Source organism: Labeo rohita, chromosome 20, assembly GCF_022985175.1.
Source record: "Labeo rohita strain BAU-BD-2019 chromosome 20, IGBB_LRoh.1.0, whole genome shotgun sequence".
NCBI lineage: Eukaryota > Metazoa > Chordata > Actinopteri > Cypriniformes > Cyprinidae > Labeo > Labeo rohita.
The window spans coordinates 5,056,994-5,080,196 of record NC_066888.1 but is presented as its reverse complement, the minus strand read 5'-3'; the positions used below and the strand labels follow the sequence as shown (position 1 = coordinate 5,080,196).

The window sequence follows — 23,203 nt, the reverse complement described above, 5'->3', positions numbered from 1 at the left end:
TTAGCTTAAACCTGAGTTTTCCCCACCATTTTTCTTCAATTATATTTATTATTACATGGAAGAAAAAGTATTAGGGATTATCAGGAATGTAGGTCATTGTCAAAAAAAAAAAGGTAATTTTTTTTAATCATGTATCTGGACTACCACAATTGGACTTTAATTGCATTAATATACAACTGATTGGCTGAATTTAATTTTATGACACAAACGGTTACTACTTTTTTTTCCCCAGCAAATATTTGGCTGAAATTAAACAAACAAAAGAGAAATATGCAGCTGATCTGACAAAGTTCTTCGAAGTTCTGGTTGTGTAACAGATACCGGACATTTCAAGTCAATCATTTTAATCCCTCAATGACAGCTGCTCATTTTCTTCCCACAGTTCCTTAATCTTAAGCAAATTCATGGCCCTCATCATAAGTAGAGAGAAAAATACTGTAAACAGTTATTCAGAGAATTTTTAAAAGGTAAATTAAAAATACAAAAGAGAAATTTACATTTGTTTTCTTAGTCATTTACCTGTTGCTCAAACAGAAGCAGAATTGATAGTACATTGGTTAAGCAGAAAAAAGAGCAGGAAGAAAAATGTTTATTAATATGTAAAATATATGAAATATTCTTTATATTTCTTTATAAATATAAATATGTAAGTTTATATAAATATAAGTCATGTTTATTTTAAATCATAGCAACAACCAGTTAAGGACATCACAAAAACAAACTCCGACTTCACTTGGCATCCATCCGTAGCACCAATGCCTGTGACCTAATTTAATTACCGGCTTGGTGACACGGGATAATCCTCTACAAATAGAAGGCCAGAACACCACGAAAACCTCACAGATGAGTTTTTCTTCTTTAAAAGAGCATATCCCTTGACGCATGACTCATTGACCATTACACCAATGTGCTCACTGACTGCCACGACTGTGGAAACAGTGAATAAGGGGCGTCCCTCTCTCATCTCACTCTAGTTTTCCCATTCGGAACAGAACCCACAGCCGAATCGGTCTCCACTTCAGAGTAAGTGCTCTTAAAGAGCCAGTCATGAACTGTGGATGCCACACTGCATACATGAGAGGTTTTCACTGAAGCCTCTGGCAGTCCAACTGTCCATGCTGGCAGGCTGAGTCACATACCAAAAAAAAAGGTTTTCAGGCTTTTGCAAGGATTTTAATTATGTAATGTTCTTATTAAATATTTCTTAGAATGTTTAATTTAACTAAAGCTGATGTTACCTAACGTCAGTCTTGGAAATTGGTGCCGTGACCCTGGTCCTGGGTGACTCTTAGCTTGAAGCACACCTGTTGTTAAAGCTGGTTATTGCTATTTTTTAAGTTGAAATATTGCTCTGCTTAGGCTATGTACACTTTCTCAAAAAGCTTTGACACTGAGCTTAGAGATACTTAGAACCTGTTAAGCTGGTTTGCAGCATTTCTGTTTCGTCCTTATCACCAGCTTGTTTGGATTTAATTTTTTTTTCTAGGATGTGGTATGATTGTGAATGGTTGTGAAAAGCAATCCAAGTGCAATTGAAGATCTGATTTGTTGAAGGAAAAAAATATTGTTGAAATGTTTATATCAAATTCAAGATCTGTAAAACTATTGTTATGAGTTGGTTTATGTTTGGATTTTCTATCATAATTTGTCCCCTAAATGAAGTGCTCTTCAGCTGCGTTCACACAGAAGAAAAATACGGTTGTCAATCCTGTTTGGATTGCTAAATAAGGTTGTTTATTGACATGTCAGTTGGTTACTAGACTGACAAGCTCATTTTACAGCCAACAGGACTCCTGTAAATTTTCAGGAAGACTGTAATTTAAAAGGGAGTTTGGTTGTGTGCGGAATCATAAACGGAATCGCTCTTGGATACTAATTGTCTGTCATGTCATTGACACAAGTATGTGCACATGCTTTGGGGGTAGTTCTTTGCTGCCATTCACAATCAAAATCCGGAAAACTCTATTTGCGTTGGTGGAAGAGAGAAGGAAAAAAACTTGAACTGGAATAAACACAGGACCCAGAGCATTTGAGACATGAATGCAATGTGAAAATGAAACCTATTAGTATATTTGCACCTCATATTTCCTGCAGTGCAGTTTTGTTTCATTCATTCATTAATTCATGGTGATTATGCATACTGAATGTGACACTTACTACATCAGTACTACACTGTAAAAAATAAAAAACACAATTTGTTGAGTCAGCTTAAAATAATTTGTTACCCTGCTGTAACTTAGATATTTGTGTTTGCTAAACTTAACAGATGGGTAAGTAACCCAGCTGCCTTAAAATTTGAAGTTGAGTTAAAGGCGTAGTTCACCCAAAAAGGAAAATTCTATCTCATTATTCACACTCATGTCGTTCCAAACCTGCAAGAACTTCATTCATCTTCAAAACACAAATTAAGATATTTTTGATAAAATCCAAGAGCTTTTTTGGCTCCTGCTTAAACAGCAACAAACTAAAATGTTCCCAGACCCAGAAACGTAGTAAGGACATTGGTAAAACATTCCATATGACATAAGTGGTTTAACCATTATTTTACGTTTTTTTTTTGGGGGGTTTCTTTGCGCATAAAACGTATTCTCATAGCACACGGTCGAACTACTGATGTCACATGGTCTGTTTTACCGACGTACTTACTATTACTTACTATGTTTCAGTTGCGATGCTGTCTATGCAAGGTCAGAAAGCTCTTGGATTTAATAAAAAATATCCTAATTTGTGTTACGAAGATAAACGAAGGTTTTACGAGTTTGGAATGACATGAGGGTAAGTAATGACAGAATTTTTAAGTATAGAAAACAGTTATTTTAAATTGTAATAATATTTTACTATATTACTGTTTTTACTGCAATTGTTTCTGACTATAGCATATGAGAATTTACCCCCCCCAAAAAAAAAGTACAAAATCTGGTTGGACCAGCAGGTGATGGCTACTGCATCAGAGCTGCAACATTTAGCAAAATGGTAATAAATACCATCATGCACAAAGCCTTTAGGAAATGGTGTACGTGCATGTGGACCCATTGAAATCTAAAGTTTTCCCTTCAGGGCCTCTGGTGATCATCACCCTCCACCCCTGAAAAAGCTAATGAGTGTGAATGAGCTAATGACCTCCAGTATATGGTGATGGGAAGAAGGCCACAGTATTTACTGTGGTATCTTCTTTAAATATGGCCTTTATTCTGTTTTCATGAAAATGTAATCCTGTGCTCTGTTGTATTTCAAAGCACCAAGTGTACAACAGTCGTAAAGCAGTCAGCAACAGCTTAATAATCATTTGTCTGTTTATTGTGTGCTAAAAGGTGTACATTTTTTCCTGACAGGTGGTGAAGACCATCGGGTTACGTGAAGTATGGTACTTCGGACTACAATATATGGACAGCAAAGGGTACCTTACATGGCTGAAACTTGATAAAAAGGTAATTGCACATTTAGCAAAATCACAATATTCTGATTTCAATAAACCTTAAAGGGTTTTCGTTTTCTGTTCTGACTACAGTCCAGTAGTTTCAGGAAGTACTCTGTTTTCATAAATTTGAAAAGTATTTGACATTTTGATGACATAGATTCTCAAGCATGCCTTACTCATTCAACAATCATTCACAATACTTCAGAGGAAAGCGGATATCCTTATACATGGGAATTAATTGTGTTTTGTGAAATTGACTTTTTTTATGTTTCGGTTTCAGTTTGATGATTTTAGTTATTAGAAAACGAATTAGGCTTTTAAAATTCAAGCAAGAGCAGCACAGCAGGCCTACTTGGTCCTTTAATATTTTGTTTAATGAAAACTGGAAAATGAGCATAAGGAATGTACCATTAAGAATTATTATGACATAAATAAAGTATAATAACTTTACCATCATGAAAGCTTATATGAAGAGGACACTTTTACATCCGCATGACCCAAAACACAGTGTGGCTGAAAACTGCCTAAAGCATCTGTGCTTGTCAGACTTACTGATTACAAGATGTTTGTTAGCTTTTGTTTTTACATTTTTTTTTTTTTTTTTTTTTTTTTTTGGGGTCATCAGTCATCAAAGCTTGGTGAAAATTGATCGCAGACGCAGATTTACAGAGATTTTAGCAAGCTGATTACTCATTAAAACTCCAACAGATTATGTTTTTAGGCCATTTCAAGTCTTTTTTTGACATAACACAATGGCTATATCAGTGTGTGAGTTGTTTAGTTCATTTTTTTAAAATTAGTCTTCCCCATTAACGCTATTATATTGGTCATCCAGACTGATTCGCAAACGCAGAACATGCACAAACACAAACCGAAATTCATCGCATGAACCAATAATAGCCGAACATAACCAGTCATATGCAATATCGCAGTCATCTCATGTGACTTTTCCATTTATTCTCAGTTACCCCCCACCAAACTTACCACATGCTTTAGGGGGTCTGTTAAAACTCATGGGCTCAGGGGAGGCAAGAGCTTTAACTGCTGGTGTTGCTGTTGGGCAGCATACATTTTAATGTCATACGTTTTAATATTGGCTTTATTTTTGAACTACGAATTTTTTTCTCATCCGATATTTTGAGCCACTGCCTCCCTTGCCTCCTCAGAGTAAACACCCTTGCCAATGCATGCAGCGAGAAACCTTGGACCAGTTGAATTGTATGTAATTGATATGTGATTTAAGTTAAATTTTATGGGACTCTGATTACTAGCTGGCTACGGCCAGAAATATACACTGTCCTAGAAGGACTGCTGTTTAAGAAAGGTCTGAAATATTTAAGCAAATGCAGCTCATAACTGAGATTTTAACCCACCATAAATTAGGAGCAGTCAAAGAAGAAGGGAGATTTTCAGAAGAAGAAACTTGTTTGGTTTCATTCCACTCGCAAACACTTCACAGATCAGAGCTTGAAGTGAAGAGGCGGGAGAGAGAGCGCTTGTTTAACCCTAAAACATGCATATTTGGAAAAAATTGATTTGTTTGGTCTAGATGGCTGAATGTGCAGTTTCTTTTTATAATTAGGAAATTGCAAAGCCCATTATTTAATTAAATAAATATATGCGCTGCATGTTTCAGAGTGAAGCACAGCATTGTGTTCGTTTACACTTGAGCAGCTCATGATTCAAAGTTTTGTAAAAGCAGTAAAAGCTGCTCGACGGGAACTCATCTTGGGAACGTCTTCCTAAAATCGTAATAAGTTTTATGAACCAGCCATTGTCAACTAAAGAGAAGCTTTAAGGTCCCCCCAAACATTTGCTTTTGTTAGAACCCCACTTTGGGCAAAAAACTAACAAACATAATAAATGAACACATATAGTGTGGTTTTACTGAATATGAGCACTCTTGACATTAGGGATGTACCCGAATCTGAATACCGTGTTCAGAAAGGAAATGACGTGTACTACGGTACTAAGGAAATGAATACAAGATGGGAGGGAAAAAAAATAATATTTCAGTACTTTCTCTCACAATTATATCATTGGGTAATTATAGTATATAAATTGCGGGCATCAGGGAGCCACTATTAATATGCAGGCATTGAAATCGCTTTTGAAGGCGCACTTGCTTTTTACTTTCACTTTCAATATTCACGATTGCACGTACTCTTGAGTGTGCTACGGAGCATTAGTACATACCACACATTTTAGAAGATTAGATGTTTGTCAGTAATGCTCAGGATCTGCAAATCATTCGTCATCATCCTATCAGTTTGTATTGTAATGTAAGAGGCTAACAATGTCACTTTAGTGGATCAGTAGAATGCGTTATTCGCTTTCCGTGCCTTTCCGAATGTGGAAACTAACTGATGCCTACTAACTGGTGTATGAATACAACATTAATTTACTTACCATTTAACAAAAACAAGGGAGCAAATAAGTGGTGGGAACAAATATGTATATCTTACAAATGTCTCCTCGGCTGTGGCCTAAATGTACTGAAACATATTTGGAGTAGTGATACATTCATGAGTAATCAGCAGAAGCTCAGTATAAAATCTTCACACTTTTGTTTTGCAGGTCTCCTCTCAGGATGTGAGGAAGGAGAATCCTCTCCAGTTTAAGTTCCGTGCCAAATTCTTCCCAGAAGATGTGGCAGATGAGCTGATCCAGGATATCACCCAAAAGCTGTTCTTCATGCAAGTAAAAGACGGCATTCTGAGTGACGATATCTACTGTCCTCCAGAGACTGCAGTGCTTCTGGCCTCCTATTCGGTGCAGGCCAAATTTGGTGATTTCAACAAGGAAGTGCACAGACCTGGATACCTGACCTCAGATCGCCTCCTGCCCCAACGGTGAGACATACAGGACTGGCTTAACTAGGACGTGTCCTCCTGGAAGTATATGATTTGAAATCTACCATCATTTCTCAACAGCACTTGGCCTGGATAATAGATAAAAATTTGGAAATATTGAAAATGAGTGTTTTTCCCTTATGTTGCTTGATTGCAGGGTTCTAGACCAGCACAAGTTGTCACGGGACCAGTGGGAGGAGAGGATTCAGGTGTGGCATGAGGAACATCGTGGAATGCTCAAGTAGGTTAAAGTCCTCTCCGAAGTTATTCTTATTGTTGTAGTATCTTTATAGTTATGTCCTTGGTGTAAATGGGCCTTAATGATAAATGCAGATTGTGGTAACAAGAAAATGCTTATGTCAGCCGGTCAGTCAAGCACATTTGTGGACTGCTAATGCCTAATAATTGACTTGCTTGATATATCAGTCTATAGACACTGGTGGTTTGACATTATACAGTATACCATGCAATTCTAGACGTGACTTGGCAAGTCCAGTGTAAACTGTAGGATGTTTGTGGTTGTTAACGTCTCACCTTTCTGAAGTGAAGTGCCTATATCAGCTAATTTTAGCTTTTAATTTATATTCACATTTACATTTTTGGTGCTATTTTAGTATTTTTTCATTTATTTATATTTTTGAATTTGAGTGAATTAGTGAATTTTTGTGCATTTTTTTTTTTTGATAACTTTGTGCTTTTGTATTGATTTATTTATTTATTTTACTTGTAGTAATTTAAGAGCTTCGGCTAAAATTTATTGCAATTAGTTGTACAGACAACATTTTTAATTAAGTTTTTAAATCTAAATATTTAATTTCATGTTTTTTTTCCATATATATATATGTGAATTGAAGTGCCTTTAGTGTTTAATTTACTGGATTATTTAATTTTAAGATATACCATATGATTATGTAATATATAAAATATTATATAATGTGTAAAACCCTAGTTATGACTACACTGTTACCATAAAATAACATGTATTATGCTAAAAGATTTTGGTCATCTACTATATACGGTTTATTCTCTGTTCTTAGAGAGGACGCAATGCTTGAGTATTTGAAAATTGCTCAGGATCTGGAAATGTATGGGGTGAACTATTTTGACATCAAGAACAAGAAGGGAACAGAGCTGTGGCTGGGTGTGGATGCCCTGGGCCTAAATATCTATGAGAAAGACGACAAGTGAGTTCAGCCTTTCCCTACATTCATTTGACATTATTCACATCTCAACTGCTATTTCAACTTCAGCTTGTTTTCCCCTTCATTTACATGCGATTTAAATTCTCTCCCTTTACATTGTGCCATTACCATGGTAAAATAATAGTATTAGATGGTATGCTACATGTACTGTATAGTTGCCATAATACCATGGTATTTTTGTGGCATGTCACCCTACTTGGTATTACCTTTGGCCTACACATACATCAGCTTCTCTTAATTTACACCACCAATTTTTTTGTGTGTGTGATTTATTGATTTTTTTTTTTTTCCAATGACATGTGTTGTGATTTAGTTTGGTTTGAGGACATTGTCCTTAGAACACGGTGCTCTTCTTTCCACGAACAGAGATCTGTGTGTGTACGTAAGTGCAGTGGCGACTAATGGCTTTTTCCCCACAATGCCCTCTATTTTAACCATAGCAACAAAGACTGGTTTTTCAAGCTATGCAGTCCTTGAAAACGTTGGGCAAGGATTGTGTATGTGACTGAGAGAAGGCTTCGCAAGTACACACATGTAAAGATAAGAAAACCACGTTGCACAACAACCTGTGAAATAGTTCACATTCATTGGATCTTTGCTTGTGTTGTTGCGTTTCAGCTTCAAGGTATCTGCTGAGTGGCCCATTTCCTTAGCTTCACATTTGTTTCAAATGAACTGTCTTACCTGACAACATGTCAGTCTCAAAAAGCATGCAGTCATAGTTTAACACAACATTATGATTAGAAATGATGGAAAATGTTGTAATCAATGGCAAAATGCAGTACAAGGTGTTTTTGTTTGCTTTCTTTTTTCATTATCACCATCAAACAAATGATAGAACAGTAAGTACAGTAAAACAACAGTAAAACAAACTATTCTATTAGAATTAATATAATTATTCTATTAGATTTTATTGGAATTATTGGTAAAACTTTACAATAAGGTTTCATTAATGTATTAACTAACATGAACAAACAATGAACAATACATTTGCTACAATATTAATCAATCTTTGTTAATATTAGCTAATGGAAATACAGTCGTTTATTATTAGTTCATGTTAGTTCACAGTGACTAATGTTAACAAATATTAACTAAGATTAATAAATGCTGTAGAAGTATTGTTCATTTTTAGTTCATGTTAACTAATGAACCTTATTGTAAAGTGTTACTGATTTCCTATCTTTGAAAATGAATTATCTTTATTATTATTATTATTATTATTATTATTATTATTATTATTATTATAATATAATTGGCCAGAACTTTTTTACAGTGTCCTTGTTGCACATTTTACATGTACTTACTATAGTAATAACAGGAAATTATGTATAATTACAAGCAATTAACCACAAACCAAACCTAACCCTATATTAAGTTCAGACTGTTAATTAGTATTACTCAGTACTTATTTGTGTAATTGCAGTGTAAAAAGGACACCTTAAAATAAACCTGTTATTGCTATAATAATACTTATTTTAATGTAAAAGTTTTTACAATACAATTTAGCATTTTCCTTAATTTAAAAGGTAGAATAATATACTTAAAACATTGTATTCCTTCTGTCCACAAGAGGAAAAACTAAGCAAACACGTTTTAGCAGCTCTATTCCACCTAGACCAAATCACACGACAGTGTTTCTGGAGCTCAATTCCCACTAGAGCCAATTGAAAAAAATTATGGCCTCTTTCAAATATAAATTATATCAAATATATGATAGGGAAAACCGTCTAGAGTTGTGTTGCATTCTGTCACCTCTTCTCTTCCTATACTGCTGTACCCTGTAAATGTACCATAAATACACCTAAATACCATAGTTGCAAATGAACGCTGTCAAACGATTAATCACGATTAATCGCATCCAAAATAAGTTTTTGTGTACATAATATATGTGTGTGTACTGTGTATATTGATGTGTATATATAAATATATACACATGCATGTATATAGTGTAAAAAAAGGTATTATTCATTAACTATATTAAATATATTTATATGTAATATAAATGAAATGAATATAAATATATACATGTAAATGCATGCAAATATTTCCAAAGTATATACTTTGTGTTTGTGTGTATTTATATATACATAATAAATACACTCACTACACACACACATATGTAATCAAAAACTTTTATTTTGGATCCGATTAATCGCGATTAATCGTTTGACAGCACTATTGCAAATCTAAAATATTTAAATGAAAATTTTAAATGAAATTTAATAATCTCGATGGAAAAGGATTTATATTATTCTATTAGTATGTATTGTTGTTGTTATTATTTATTATTATTATTATTATTATTATTACATTAAACTATCATATTTGCTTCAGTTGTTGAGTGTGGCTTTACAATAAAGCCACATTAGATAACATTATTTAACTGCATTAGTTAACATTAACTAACAATGAACACTTCTGCAGCATTTATTAATATTAGTTAATGTTGGTTTTAACATTTACTAATACATTATTAAAATAATATTTGAATCTGCTTGGATCACTTTACAATAAGGTTCATTAGTTAACATTAGTTAACTGTATTAGTTAACATGAATTTAGAATGAATAATACTTCTAGTATATATTAATCTTAGTTAATGTTAATTTCAGCATTTACTAATGCATTATAAAAATCACAAGTTGTGTTTGTTAAAATTATTTAATGCACTGTGAACTAACATGAACAACAAACTGTATTTTTATTAACTAACATTAACAGATTAATAGTGTAATGTATTGTTCATGTTAGTTAATACAGTAACTAGTGTTAAATTATGACACATTGTAAAGTGTTACCATATTAGCAATGAACAGTTAATGAATGTTAACAAAGATTAATAAACAGTGTAACAAATGTACTGTTCATTGTGACTTAATGCAATAACTAATGTTATCTAATAACATTGTAAAGTGTTACCATTATGAATATGGCATTAATAGTGCTGTCAAATGATTAATCACGATTAATCACATCCAAAAGAAGTTATTGTATACTTAATTAATGTGTGTGTGTGTGTGTGTGTGTGTGTGTATTTATTATGTGTGTATATAAATATACACACATATATATTTAGAAAATATTCACGTGTATTTACATGCATATATTTAGATTCATATTTACATTATATGCAGAGTTCAGATGCAAATACCTTTAAGTGTCGTCTGAAATTTTTATCTAAAATGAGCATTTTTCCCTTCTTTTAGGTTCTGGAAACTTTTAGGTTCAGTAATTTTTCCTAACTAATGCAATTTTCCCATAATGACAATGTATAGGTCATTTTCTATGCAATTAAAGTGAAAAAACTGAACATAAATATAGAAACCTGGTAAAAATGCTCATTTTAGAAGAAAATTTAAGACTGCAGTTAGAGGCTTTTGCATCTGAATTCTTCATATATAAATGTTTAATATATAAACATACACATGCGTGTATATATATATATACACACACACACACAGTACACAGAATTATGTAAACACAAACTTTTATTTTGTATGCGATTAATCGCGATTAATCGTTTGATTAGCACTAACATTAACATTGAACAGCTAATGAATGTGGTAACACTTTACAATAAGGTTCCGTTAGTTTAATGCATTAGCTAACATGAACAAACAATGAACAATACATTTATTACAGTATTTATTAATCTTTGTTAATATTAGTTAATAAAAATACAGTCGTTCACTGGTTCATGTTAGTTCACAGCTAATGTTAACAAGCACAAGTTTTGATATTAATAATGCATTAGTAAATGTTGAGGTTAACATTAAGATTAATAAATGCTGTAGTTGTTCATTCATAGTTCATGTTAAGTAAAGTAGTTCACTAATGTTGACTAATAAACCTTTTTGTAAAGTGTTACCATGAAGGTTAATAAAGATTAATAAATAGTGTAACGAACGCTCATTGTTAGTTAACGCAATAACTAATGTTATCTAATGTGAACGTATTGTAAAGTGTGATCATTAAAGTATGGTTACCGTCATGATTCTTTTTTTATTTACGTCTTAAAAATAAAAAAGAACAACTGAACGAGTTACATGTGCAGGATCTTGCATACCATTTTTGTTACCATCGTTAATTATTTTAGCCATTTATGTCATTTGTTTTAGGGAACGTTTGTGGTGTGTCATGCGAGGTGGGCCATTAAAGCTTTGTGTTCTCTTGGCTACGCATAGAGACAGTGTGACATGCACGTTAGAAGGCGTAGTTGTAGCGACACTCCCATGAGCTCCACAAAGAGATCACACGGCACACTCCTTACCGCGATGATGTCATCCGCTCACGTTAATCACGGGCCCGTCCTTGTCTTTGCATTCCTTGAGTATCTCAGCGTCGGACCGTCATGCCTGTGCTGCAGCATTCTCACTCCATTACAAACTCATCTCAGTGCTGATATTTAGATTTTTGCTCGATCAGCAACCAGAGGTCTGACCATTGTCGTCCACGTTTATTTAAATGAGAATTCATATGTCGTGTTTCATGCACCCTACAGTTTTTGTTCTGTGTGACTGTATGTTCGGTATGAATACAGAACGTCTCTCACGATTTCATCATTGTCTTTACAGGCTCACTCCGAAAATTGGATTCCCCTGGAGTGAAATAAGAAACATTTCCTTCAACGATAAGAAGTTTGTCATCAAGCCTATAGATAAAAAAGCTCCAGTAAGTGAAACTATGATTGCGACACAAGCCGCCTTCATACCTCACAGTCCCACCTGAAACTGAAAAACTGCTTCGACAAGAATTTATTCCGCTCTAATATACAAACACTAGTGTTAAAACATGTAGGTTTACATTTTGAATACAAAATCAAGTTTAAACAAAGCTTTAAGAATGAAACAAAAGTGTTATGATGAAAAAATGAGTAAGAAAGTAAGTAAATTTGTGACAATGAGTACATCAATTTTGTACAAAAGGTACAAATGCCCTTTCAAAGCTTAATAAATCATGCTGGATAACATAATTATCAGGTTTTACACAAAAATCTGAAAATAATAATAAAGGAATATATTAAAAATGCTAAATAGCTTCTTAACTGGTCTCTGACTTTTGGATCACACTGTATGTCAATGTGACAGGGTTGTTATTGTCAGTTAAAATCAATAAATTATTGTTGTTAATTGAAATAAAGCTAAAATAAAAATAGAAATATTAAATTAAACAAGGCATGTATGAAAGAATAAATAATAAATAAAATTATGATTTAGAAAATAAATATTTAAATATTAAAAACTAATACAAATGAACTTTAACATTTAAAATTAAGAAAATATATATATATAATAAAAGCTGATTCAAAATATCAGCCCTCAATATTCTCTGTCACTATGCAATATTGTTACCAAGTATTGCCAATATTAAATATAACCAAAATTATCCACAAATTTTTTTTTTTTGTTTGCTCTCTTCACTCAAAAAATGCATTCGTTCAGATCAGTTAGGCTTATTTTATGTTAATTATGTATTTATTTTTATTTTTTTAATTTATATGTTTGTTTTGTTTGACCATATTCTATACTTTTGTAGTATCTTATTTCATAGAAATGGCACAAAGGCTAGTATTTTATATTGTTTTATTTTATTTGAATAATAATAATAATAATAATAATAATAGTAATAATAGATTATTATTATTATTATTATTATTATCATTGTTGTTGTTGTTGTTATTATTATTTTAAAATACATTTAAATATTTTGTTTTTTACTTTATTAATAAAAAAAATGTACATTGAGCACACAAACTTTGTACAGTTTGTGCAAAATAAATAAAATAAATTTAAAAACTAGAAAATATTAAAAACTAATAAAAAAAAAAGAACTTTAACTAACATTAAAATTAAGAAAATATATAAATACAAGCTGATTCAAAATATTAGCCCTCATGTTGTGATCCCTGTCAAAAATGTCTGGCCTACAAAATAAAATTGCTTGTAAATTTTTCATTATCCAAAATTATTACCAAATATTAGATTGTCCTTTTTTGGTCAACTTATTTTCTTTCAATTAGATGGTTTTGTATTTCTTTATTGAACTGATTGGTCGTAGGTTATTTCCACCTCAGTTTTTGAGTGAACAAAATTATCCACAAATAATGTTCGTTGTTGTAGTTGTAGTTGTAGTTGTTGTTGTTGTTGTTGTTGTTGTTGTTGTAGTTGTTGTTGTTCTTGTTTTGGTTTTGTTTTTTTCTCTCCTCACTCAAGAACTGAAATGCATAGGTTCAGATAAATGAGCCTTATGACGAAACCTGTTCTAACTAAAAGAAAACAAGCTGATAGAAAGATTTGATCCAAGATTTGCTGATAATTTTTAAAAGGCCGACTATTTTTGAATAGGAACAACAACTAGATTAAGGATTTTTAGCACAGCACTATTATAAATACTATTAGAGCACAAAGTGGCACTCAGAAACACTTGAGAATATAGTGAGATGCTTTCTAGGGATGCTTCAGCTTTCTTTTGAGACAAACAGTAAATCACTGTAACATCAGTGTAACATCAGTGTAACGTCTGCGGTTGCACAGTAAAGAGTCATTAGTTGTAGGAGGGCTGTTCTGGCTGATAAAGGCCAGCAGTCAGTCTCCTCTGACAGACTGGCCTTCACAGAGCGTTATCACTGAGCGTCAGAGCCGGTCTGTCTACGGCTTCACATTATCACAGGACTTTATTATATAAATACACACAATTAATAAATTGAATGATTTATAACCTCTACAACTACATATCTTGTCTCTTCCTTCTTAACCCTGCAGGATTTTGTGTTCTACGCCCCACGTTTGCGCATTAATAAACGTATCCTACAGCTGTGCATGGGGAACCATGAGCTTTACATGCGCCGCAGGAAGCCGGACACCATCGAGGTGCAGCAGATGAAAGCACAGGCTCGAGAGGAGAAACAACACAAACAGATGGAGAGGTGAGGATGAATCACCATGGTGATGTGAGGAGTGATGTTGTCTCATCAGCAGATGCTGCAGGATATAAAAGAGATCATATTATACATTTTAATTCATAGCTAGAACCTTTGGCTTATGAATTGAATTTTTATTTTATTTTCAGTATTCATTTTTGTTGTGTGTTTTTGTTTGATTAATTGTTTGTTCTGTTTTGTTGATCATATTCTAAAACATATTCTACACTTAGCATCTTATATCACAGAACCCCTGGCTTATGTTAGTTTATTTTATTTTAGTTTAGTTTAGTTTATTTAATTTTTGTTTATATTTATCTATTTATTTTATTTTATTTTATTCATTTTCTATTGTGTTTTTTTTTTTTTTTTTTTTTTTTTTTTGACCATGTTTTTATTTTATTTTATTTTATTTTATTTTATTTTATTTTATTTTATTTTATTTTATTTTATTTTATGTTTTTCGTTTTGTTTGTTTGACTTAGCATCTTATTTCACAGAAACTTCACAGGTCTTGGCTAAGCCTGGTATGAATTATTTTATTTTATTTTAGTTAAGTTTAGTTTAGTTTAGTCTTGGCAATGGTATGAATGTATTATTTTATTGTATTTATTTTATTTTATTGTATTGTATTTTATTATTTTAATTTTATTTGTTTTGTTTTGGCAAAGCCTGTTATGAATTTTTATTTTATTTTAATTTTATTAATTTTTTTTGTTTTGTTTTGTTTTGTTTGTTTGACTTGGAATCTTATTTTACAGAAACTTTGTCTTGGCTAAGCCTGGTATGATTTTTTTTATTTTATTTTATTTTATTTTATTTTATTTTGTTTTGTTTTGTTTTGTTTTGTTTTGTTTTGTTTTTTGTTTTGTTTGACTTAGCATCTTATTTCACAGAAACTTTGTCCTGGTATGAATTTTTATTTTATTTTATTTTAGTTTAGTTTAGTTTAGTTTAGTTTTTTTCATTTTGTTTTGTTTGTTTGACTTAGCATCTAATTTCACAGAAAGTTTATTTTATTTTATTTGTTTTATATTTATCTATTTCTTTTTTCTTTTTTATTTTATTACATTTTTTTTAATATTTATTTTATTTTATTTTGTTTGTTTGACCATATTCTAAACCATATTCTACACTAAGCATCTTATTTCACAGAAACTTTGCCTTGGCAAAGCCTGGTATGAATGAACTATTTTATTTTATTTTATTTTATTTTATTTTATTTTATTTTTTATTTATTTTTTTATTTTATTTTATTTTATTTTGTTTTATTCATTTTGTTTGACTGACCATATTTTAAAACGCATTCTACACTTAGCATCTTATTTCACAGAAACTTTGCCTACGAGGACTTTTTTATTCATTTGATTCCACAGTGTTTGCTAAACAGCATGTGGTGTATGCCATGCCTTGTCTTAATCATTTCTATTAATAAATAATATATAAGGTAACGATGAATTTTCTCACCGTCACATCACTAATGAGTGATGAATTTTGTGTGTGGGTATAGAGCAGTGTCCTGAGCAAGCGTCAATGTGCGTCTCTTTGGTTGTGTCTTATCTGCAGAGCTCAGCTGGAGAGTGAGAAGAAGAGACGAGAGGCCATAGAGAGAGAGAAAGAGCAGATGGAGAGAGAGAAACAGGAGCTGATGATGCGACTCTACCAGTTTGAGGAGAAGACCAAAAAAGCAGAAAAAGGTAAGAGGTCCAGCGTGTTTGTTTTTTATTGGAAAAATATCATAAGAAACGTTTAAATATTTTAACGTCTAATGCAAGTTGACTGCTGAATCATTGTTTATATGATTTTATTTCAGAAAAGACATGTAAAATCGAACAGTTACCGTGACTATTGTTTTGCTTATTGTTGTGCTGTGAATCAGTATGGAAAATGTGACTCATAATTGGATACGTCAACCCAAATACAGTCACTTTGGTCTTTTCAGTTTATGTAACCTTTTAGCTTGTTATTCTATAAAGCAGAGACATTATACTTTGATCATAACTGTGCTGACAATACCATTGACCGGCAATACAAACACAAGATGGTGTCATACTGCACCTGTTACTCTGTTTCTGCTTTCCGCATGTCATGTTTCTTTTGTGTTTGCCACAAAGCTTGCCTTTCTGATATACAGTATAAGACTACATTATTGGAGAGGAAATTTTTCATTCAGAAATTAGTAATATGTGTGAAAACAGTAATCTGTGTGTTGTTATTTTGGAATTAGTAATGTTAATGAATCTTGTGGCAATGCATGCTAAAACATTAGCCATCTCTGACTATACACTATGACAGTCCAACAAAGCTTTCTAAAAGTCTGTTTATTAGTTATGCCACGATATGACATTACTTTTGCCTTTTTCATCAGGCTAAAGGATATTTCTGTCATTAGTAGCCCCTTTCACCCAAGTCTTTACTGGTAAATTACCGTTAAGAGATCACGTGTGAACAGGACCTTTTCAAAAATACTGGTAAATTCGTTCCAGTAATTTACCAGGAAGGGGAGTTGTTACATTACCAGTAAATTATCGGTATGATGCTGTGTGTGAACGCAGAATGAAGATTACCAGTATGAGCAAATGCGAGTTCAGAACGTGATGACGTAAGACGTCTACTTTGGGCCAATTGTAACATTTGGACACAGATGACGCATTTAATCCACGCTGTGTAGTTTGGTTTGAAGTTGTCTAATACAAAGTCTCTGGGCCAAAATGTGAACATTTGACAGAGAAATTCAAATATCAACAAAAACACGTTTAACCCTTCATGATTACAAATGGTGTACCGGCCATATCCGGTTAATGATGTCACAGAATTTACCGGTATTTTGAAACTGATTTATGAATGGTGCTTTACCGGTAAAACGATGAAAGGTTGTTCAGGTAATTTGATGGCAATTTACTAGTTTTACTGTGTGAAAGCAACTATTGTGTGCTCATTATGTATTTTGGGACCCATATTATTATTATTTTTTTTTTTTACAGAGCACAAAAAGGAATAATATGTAGCAGCAAATCCATGCTTCTCTTTTTACATAAAATGAAAGTGAATGATGTCCATAGCCAACAAGCAACAAGCAAGAGTGAATATCAACTGTTGCTATTGCTATTGTACTCACATAATTTGGAATATAGTGCATGAGTCAGAAGTACTTTTATGGTTTATGGTCTTTCTGGAGATTGATAGCCCTTGGTTCCCATCCACTTTCATTTTATGGGAAGAACACAATGAACATTAAAATGCTTCCTTGGTGTCCCATGAATTAAAGACTCAGTGTTTGGAATGATATGAGTAAATGTGACAGATTTTTCATTTTTTGCTAAAATTGAATAAAATTGAATTGGTCTTAGGAGCAGCAAACTTTACATCAACATCCCAGATCTGTAACTGTTAGAACATCACCATCCTCCATAATGAGGCCCAGACCCATTCTTAAGACGTACTGATGGTTGCACTTTACATTAAATCTGGATGCATGTTTTCAGACCTGCAGGATCAAATGCAGAGGGCCATGCAGCTGGAGCGTGAACGGAGAATGGCAGAAGAGGAGGCAGCCAGATTGGAGGCAGAGAGGCAGGCAGCCCTGCTCGCAAAGGAGGAACTTGCCCGTCAAGCCCAGGATCAGCTGAAGAGTCAGGAACAGCTGGTGAGAACCCAACATTCATTCTCTTAAAATATTACTTATCCTTTAAAAGGTTTTTTTCCCCTATTAACAATACTCTCTATTAATCTCTCTCAGGCTGCTGAGCTGGCAGAACATACTGCTCGTATTGCACTCCTGGAGGAAGCCAAAAAACGCAAGGAGGAGGAAGCTATGACATGGCAGCACAGAGTAAGACCGTTAAGACATAAACCTATACTGGAAATAGTGATCACCTCAAGATCACCTCAAGGTCACCTGCAAATTTGTCCAAAAGCTGTCTATATATCCATAACTGTCATGCATTCTTGAGTTCTTCAGTAATTGGATTGGTAGTCTGATCTTTGTGGTGTTGGACTGTGTTCTTCCAGGCACAAGAGGCCCAAGATGACCTTGTGAAGACCCGTGAGGAACTTCACACGGTGATGACGGCACCACCTCTTCCTGCGTTACCTCTTCCTCCACCACCTGCATATGAACCTGATGAGAATGAGTATGAAGATGGGGAGAGCAACAGTACCTACAGTGCAGACCTCCAGACAGGAGGTATCAATGACCACCGCTACGAAGAACAGCGAATCACTGAGGCCGAGAAGAATGAACGAGTTCAGAAACAGCTGTTGGTAAGTAACCCTAACATTGCAGGAGCAACTGGTTGAACTTTCCAAAAGGTTGAACTCTTCAGAATTAGAGACTTTATTGGTCCTGGATCTGGGGTATTCAACTAGATCCAAGTAATCTTGAAAACCTTGGTTAGATGGTTCAGTTGTGTTTGATTAGGGTTGGACCTGATCTTGGAGGGACATTGTTTCTCATGAAGCAGGGTTAAATACCTCTGTCTCTGGTCCTCGGGGCCCACTGCTCTGCACATTTTGTATGTCTCCCTCATTTAACACACCTGATTCAGATCGTCTGCTCGTTAGAAGAAAAATCCATGAACTGAGCTGAGTGTGTCAGATTCAGAAACATACAAAATGTGCCGAGCAGTGGGCCTCGAGGACTGGAGTTGAGAACCAGTGTTTTACAAGAGAGGTCTTCAACCCTGCTCCTGGAAAGTTTATTTCCAACCTGCTTCAGCACACCTGCCTGCAATTTTCAAACAGTCTTGAGGACCTTGATTGGCCATTTCAGGTGTGTTTGATTAGGGTTGTAGCTAAACTCTTCAGGATAGTGGATCCACAGGAACAGGGTTGAAGACCTCTGCTTTAGAATATTCCTATCAACCTTTCTTATTTAAGGTTTTAGGGCCTAGAACAGGGTTACTCATTCTGACTCATGGAGATCCACTTTCCTGCAGAACATTCAAGCTGTAGTCTTTGAACTAACTTCCTCTGTCATTGTAGCTGTTTTGCACACATAAACAATATTAAAAGAAAAACAGCAGTAGATTGTTAACATGGGGTTCCCATTGTAGGTGCAAAGAGACCAAAGTCTCTTCAGGTATGTAGGTCCACGTCAAGGCCAGGGATGGGCAACTTTGGTCCTGGAGGGCCACTGCCCTGCAGAGTTTAATCAAACACACCTGAATAAGCTAGTCAGTGTCTTCCAGATCACTAGAAAGCTACAGGCAAGTGTGTTTGATTAGGGTTGGAGCTAAACTCTGCAGGACTTTGGCACTCCAGGACACTTCAGGACAAAAGTTGCTTATCCCTGCTCTAGGCTCTAGACATACAGTAGTTCCAGTTTGCCCCAAGATGGCCTAGAGCAGTGGTTCTCAACTTCAGTCCTCAGGCCCCACTGCTCTGGACTAGAGTTGAGAGCCACTGCTCAAGACCATCTTGGGGCGTACTGGAACTACTGTATGACTAGGAATAGTTAACCCCTGCCCTGAAACAATTAGTAATTTGCCTCTCTTTTTAGGGTTTATGTTTGGATAGATCTAGATCAGGGATGTCCAAGCTCAGTCATAAAGGGGCCACTGTCCTGCAAAGTTTATCTCCAGCCCCAATTAAACACACCTGAACCAGCTAATCAAGATCTTACTAGGCATCCTAGAAGGCAGGTGTGTTAAGGCAAGTTGGAGCTAAACACTGCAGGACAGTGGCCCTTCGAAACTAAGTTTGGACACTGCTGACCTAAATCCAGGGATCTCCAAACATGCTCCTGGAGAGCTACCGTCCTGCAAACTTCAGTTTCAACCCTGCACCGCCACACCTGCCTGTAATTATCAAGCAATCCTGAACATCTTGATTAGCTGGTTCAGCTGTGTTTGGGGTGGAGCTGAAATCTGCAGGACTGTAGCTCTCCAGGAGCTGGGTCGGAGACCCCTGGCCTAAAGCAGGAGTGTCCAAATTTGGTCCTGGAGGGACACTGTCCTGCAGAGTTTCACTCCAACCCTAATTAAACACATTTGAACCAGCTAATCAAGGTCTTTCTAGGCATACTAGAAATTTCCAGGCAGGTGTGTTGAGGCAAGTTGGAGCTAAACTCTTCAGGACAGTGGCCCTCCAGGACTGGGTTTGCACACCACTGACCTAGAGCTATACTTTGTTGACAGGAATAGTTAGTTGTCTAGCACCAGGGATGTCTACAAACATGTCCTACTTTGATTTATCAAGTTGTCTCATATGATTACTGTGGTACCACTAACAGATCTTTGTTGGTCCTGGACAACACTCTTAACAACCAAACAGATTTTGGAAATAGGATTAGGTTTAGGATTTACTCTCAGGCTGGGGCTTGACTTATAAACCTATAAATTCCCTCTGCCTTTAGAGTTAGTTAATAATTGGGGTTAGGAGTGGTCAATGTGATTTTGCCAAGTAGGACATGTTCCTGAAATAACATGCTGTATTTTATCTGTCCTAGAACAACAGTACTATCAAACAATCCAAACATATCCCACAAGAGTTCAAACACTATCCCTCCCCCAATCCCCAACCATAACATATTTCTAGCTTATATCAGAGGGAACTATAGATAAGAATAGAATTGGTGATAAGAGTGTTATTAACTAGATATCCAATTGTTTTGAATGGGTTTAGGTGCCTGCGCTGGCCTCAGGCCTGAACAACGTTATTCCAGGATGTTAATCCTACATGATAAAATCACGTTAAATGGTTGGGATAGGGTTAGGACTGCATTTGTTTGACTCTGCTCTTTTCGGATATACATTAAAGAAGCATCGCTAAATTTCTGACATTGTTTTCTTTACAGGCTCTGACCTCAGAGTTGGCCCAGGCTCGTGACGACACCAAGAAGACTCAGAACGACCTGTTGCACACAGAGAACGTGCGCGCCGGCCGAGACAAATACAAAACTCTCCGGCAGATCCGCCAGGGCAACACTAAACAGAGGATTGATGAGTTTGAGGCCTTATAAAATATCTGGACCAGGAAACTTTGGGAGGGAGGGAAAGAAGGAGTCTCAAAGCCTTTGTCCATTTTCTTTCTGTCCCATCTGAGTGGTCAATGCAAGAGGCACAACCTGCGTACAAAACTACATTAGGTGCACACGTATACACACATAACAATACAACAGATTTGATTCGTTTGACATGAGCATTGGTTCAACATGCACTAAGATCTAAATTATTCATAAAATGCACACTTTTTTGTCATTACATTTAATATACATAATTACACATAGGATGTTTACCCCTAAGTGGTGTACATTGAATTTCACAGTAATACTTTACAGTAAGGTTCTGTATGTTGCATTAGTTAATGTATGAGGAATCATCAAACAATGAACATTTTTAACAGTTTATTAATGTTTGTTAAGCTGTTCATTGTTGGTTTGTAATGTCAATTAGTAAATACTAATGTTCATTTATACAGTATATATAGCAATTAACATTAAGATGAATTAACTAATGTTATCTAATGTTACAGCCTTATTGTAAAATGTTACCAATTTCACAAACGCACACCAGTTTCACAGAACGTACTGAACGAAATCTGCTTTTGCCATAAAATTACGAAGCTAAATAATATTTAAACACGTGCCAATGCATCCCCCTTTTGTTAAATATGTTAGTAATTCAATAATCTGGCCAAATGAACTAGTTTTAACAGCCCCCTCCTTTTTTTTTTTTTTCTTGTTCATGATCCACTCAGCACAGGGCTTTGCAGTATGATCTTAATTTTATGTATTGTCTTATATTAAAACTCTCTCATTCATGTTGAATATGGCTTTTGCCAGAATACTTGTTATAGTGTTTATTTATTCAGTCTTTGGGTTATTTAAGGTTTCTGGGTAGATGTACTTTGCTTCTTTACTAATGACAGTACAGATTCATTTGTTTATTGAGTTCTGTACTGACCCAAATGATGATCCTTTATTTTTAAAAGATTTATATGTAAGTTATACTTTTTTATATATATTGGATTATGTTCAAATGCATGTTAAATCGTTAGATTTCCTACATAGGTACAAACTGATTTTTTTATGACTTTGAAATGGTTACTTAATGTTTTTTTTTTTTTTTTTTGCCATGACAGTGGCCAATAGCCTTTTGTAATCTCAGTAGGCATCTAAATGGATCTTGATATGTGCTGTGTTGGTGGTTTTGTGAGTGAGAGTTTCTCACAGACTTGCTAGCAGCTCTTTATATTTTAAGTAAAAATATAAAAAATAGCACAAATCAGGTAGTGTTACTACAACTTTACTCTGCTGGTGGGACCAAATGTAAAATACTTTCGACAAGAATGAAGTTTTAGACATTTAGATGTATGTGACATACGAATGGGCGAATATGACAATTTAGTAAATTGTTTCTAAGATGCCTGTAACCATGTGGTGCCACTTTCATAAAAAGTTTTTTTTTTTTTTTTTTTTTTGTAAAGAGGCTGAAGGTTTTAAATGTGTTTGTTTCCTCCAAATGATCCTGACTGTTAATTCACGCTTAATTCTCCACCATCAAAATCAGCTGTTTTAAATCGCAGCACTTTGAGCGCTTGTGTTTGAAATATTTCGATACCATCCATACACAAATAAGCTTTTCACACTACGCACTACCAATCAGAGGCATATGGGGAGTGTTTTAACAGGACTTAACATTGTTTTTAACCTTGGGTTATGAAGCTCAATTATGGTATCAAATGTATGCGAGTAACTAACCCAGATTAAGAGCCAGTTGACCCTGGGTTAACATTTTAATGTGTGACTTATGTGTATAATGAGTTATGTAAAGCGGTAGCAGACAAACTTTCAAGCTTCACAACAACT

General features: G+C 34.5%; 1 protein-coding gene across 2 annotated transcripts in view; it reads left to right on the top strand.

The window, feature by feature from the left end:
- The window catches only part of ezrb (ezrin b), a 29,575-nt gene extending 7,110 nt beyond the window's left edge, over window positions 1–22,465 (top strand). For both annotated transcript variants that reach the window (XM_051138311.1, XM_051138312.1), the window contains 11 exons: window positions 3,333–3,428; window positions 5,996–6,270; window positions 6,428–6,511; window positions 7,308–7,454; window positions 12,050–12,146; window positions 14,237–14,400; window positions 15,961–16,091; window positions 17,880–18,040; window positions 18,134–18,226; window positions 18,406–18,657; window positions 21,191–22,465. In XM_051138311.1, coding sequence (XP_050994268.1) covers window positions 3,333–3,428; window positions 5,996–6,270; window positions 6,428–6,511; window positions 7,308–7,454; window positions 12,050–12,146; window positions 14,237–14,400; window positions 15,961–16,091; window positions 17,880–18,040; window positions 18,134–18,226; window positions 18,406–18,657; window positions 21,191–21,355 — 1,665 coding nt within the window. In that variant the 3' untranslated portion in view covers window positions 21,356–22,465. The remainder of the gene's footprint in view (window positions 1–3,332; window positions 3,429–5,995; window positions 6,271–6,427; window positions 6,512–7,307; window positions 7,455–12,049; window positions 12,147–14,236; window positions 14,401–15,960; window positions 16,092–17,879; window positions 18,041–18,133; window positions 18,227–18,405; window positions 18,658–21,190) is intronic.
- The last annotated feature ends 738 nt before the right edge of the window (window positions 22,466–23,203 follow it).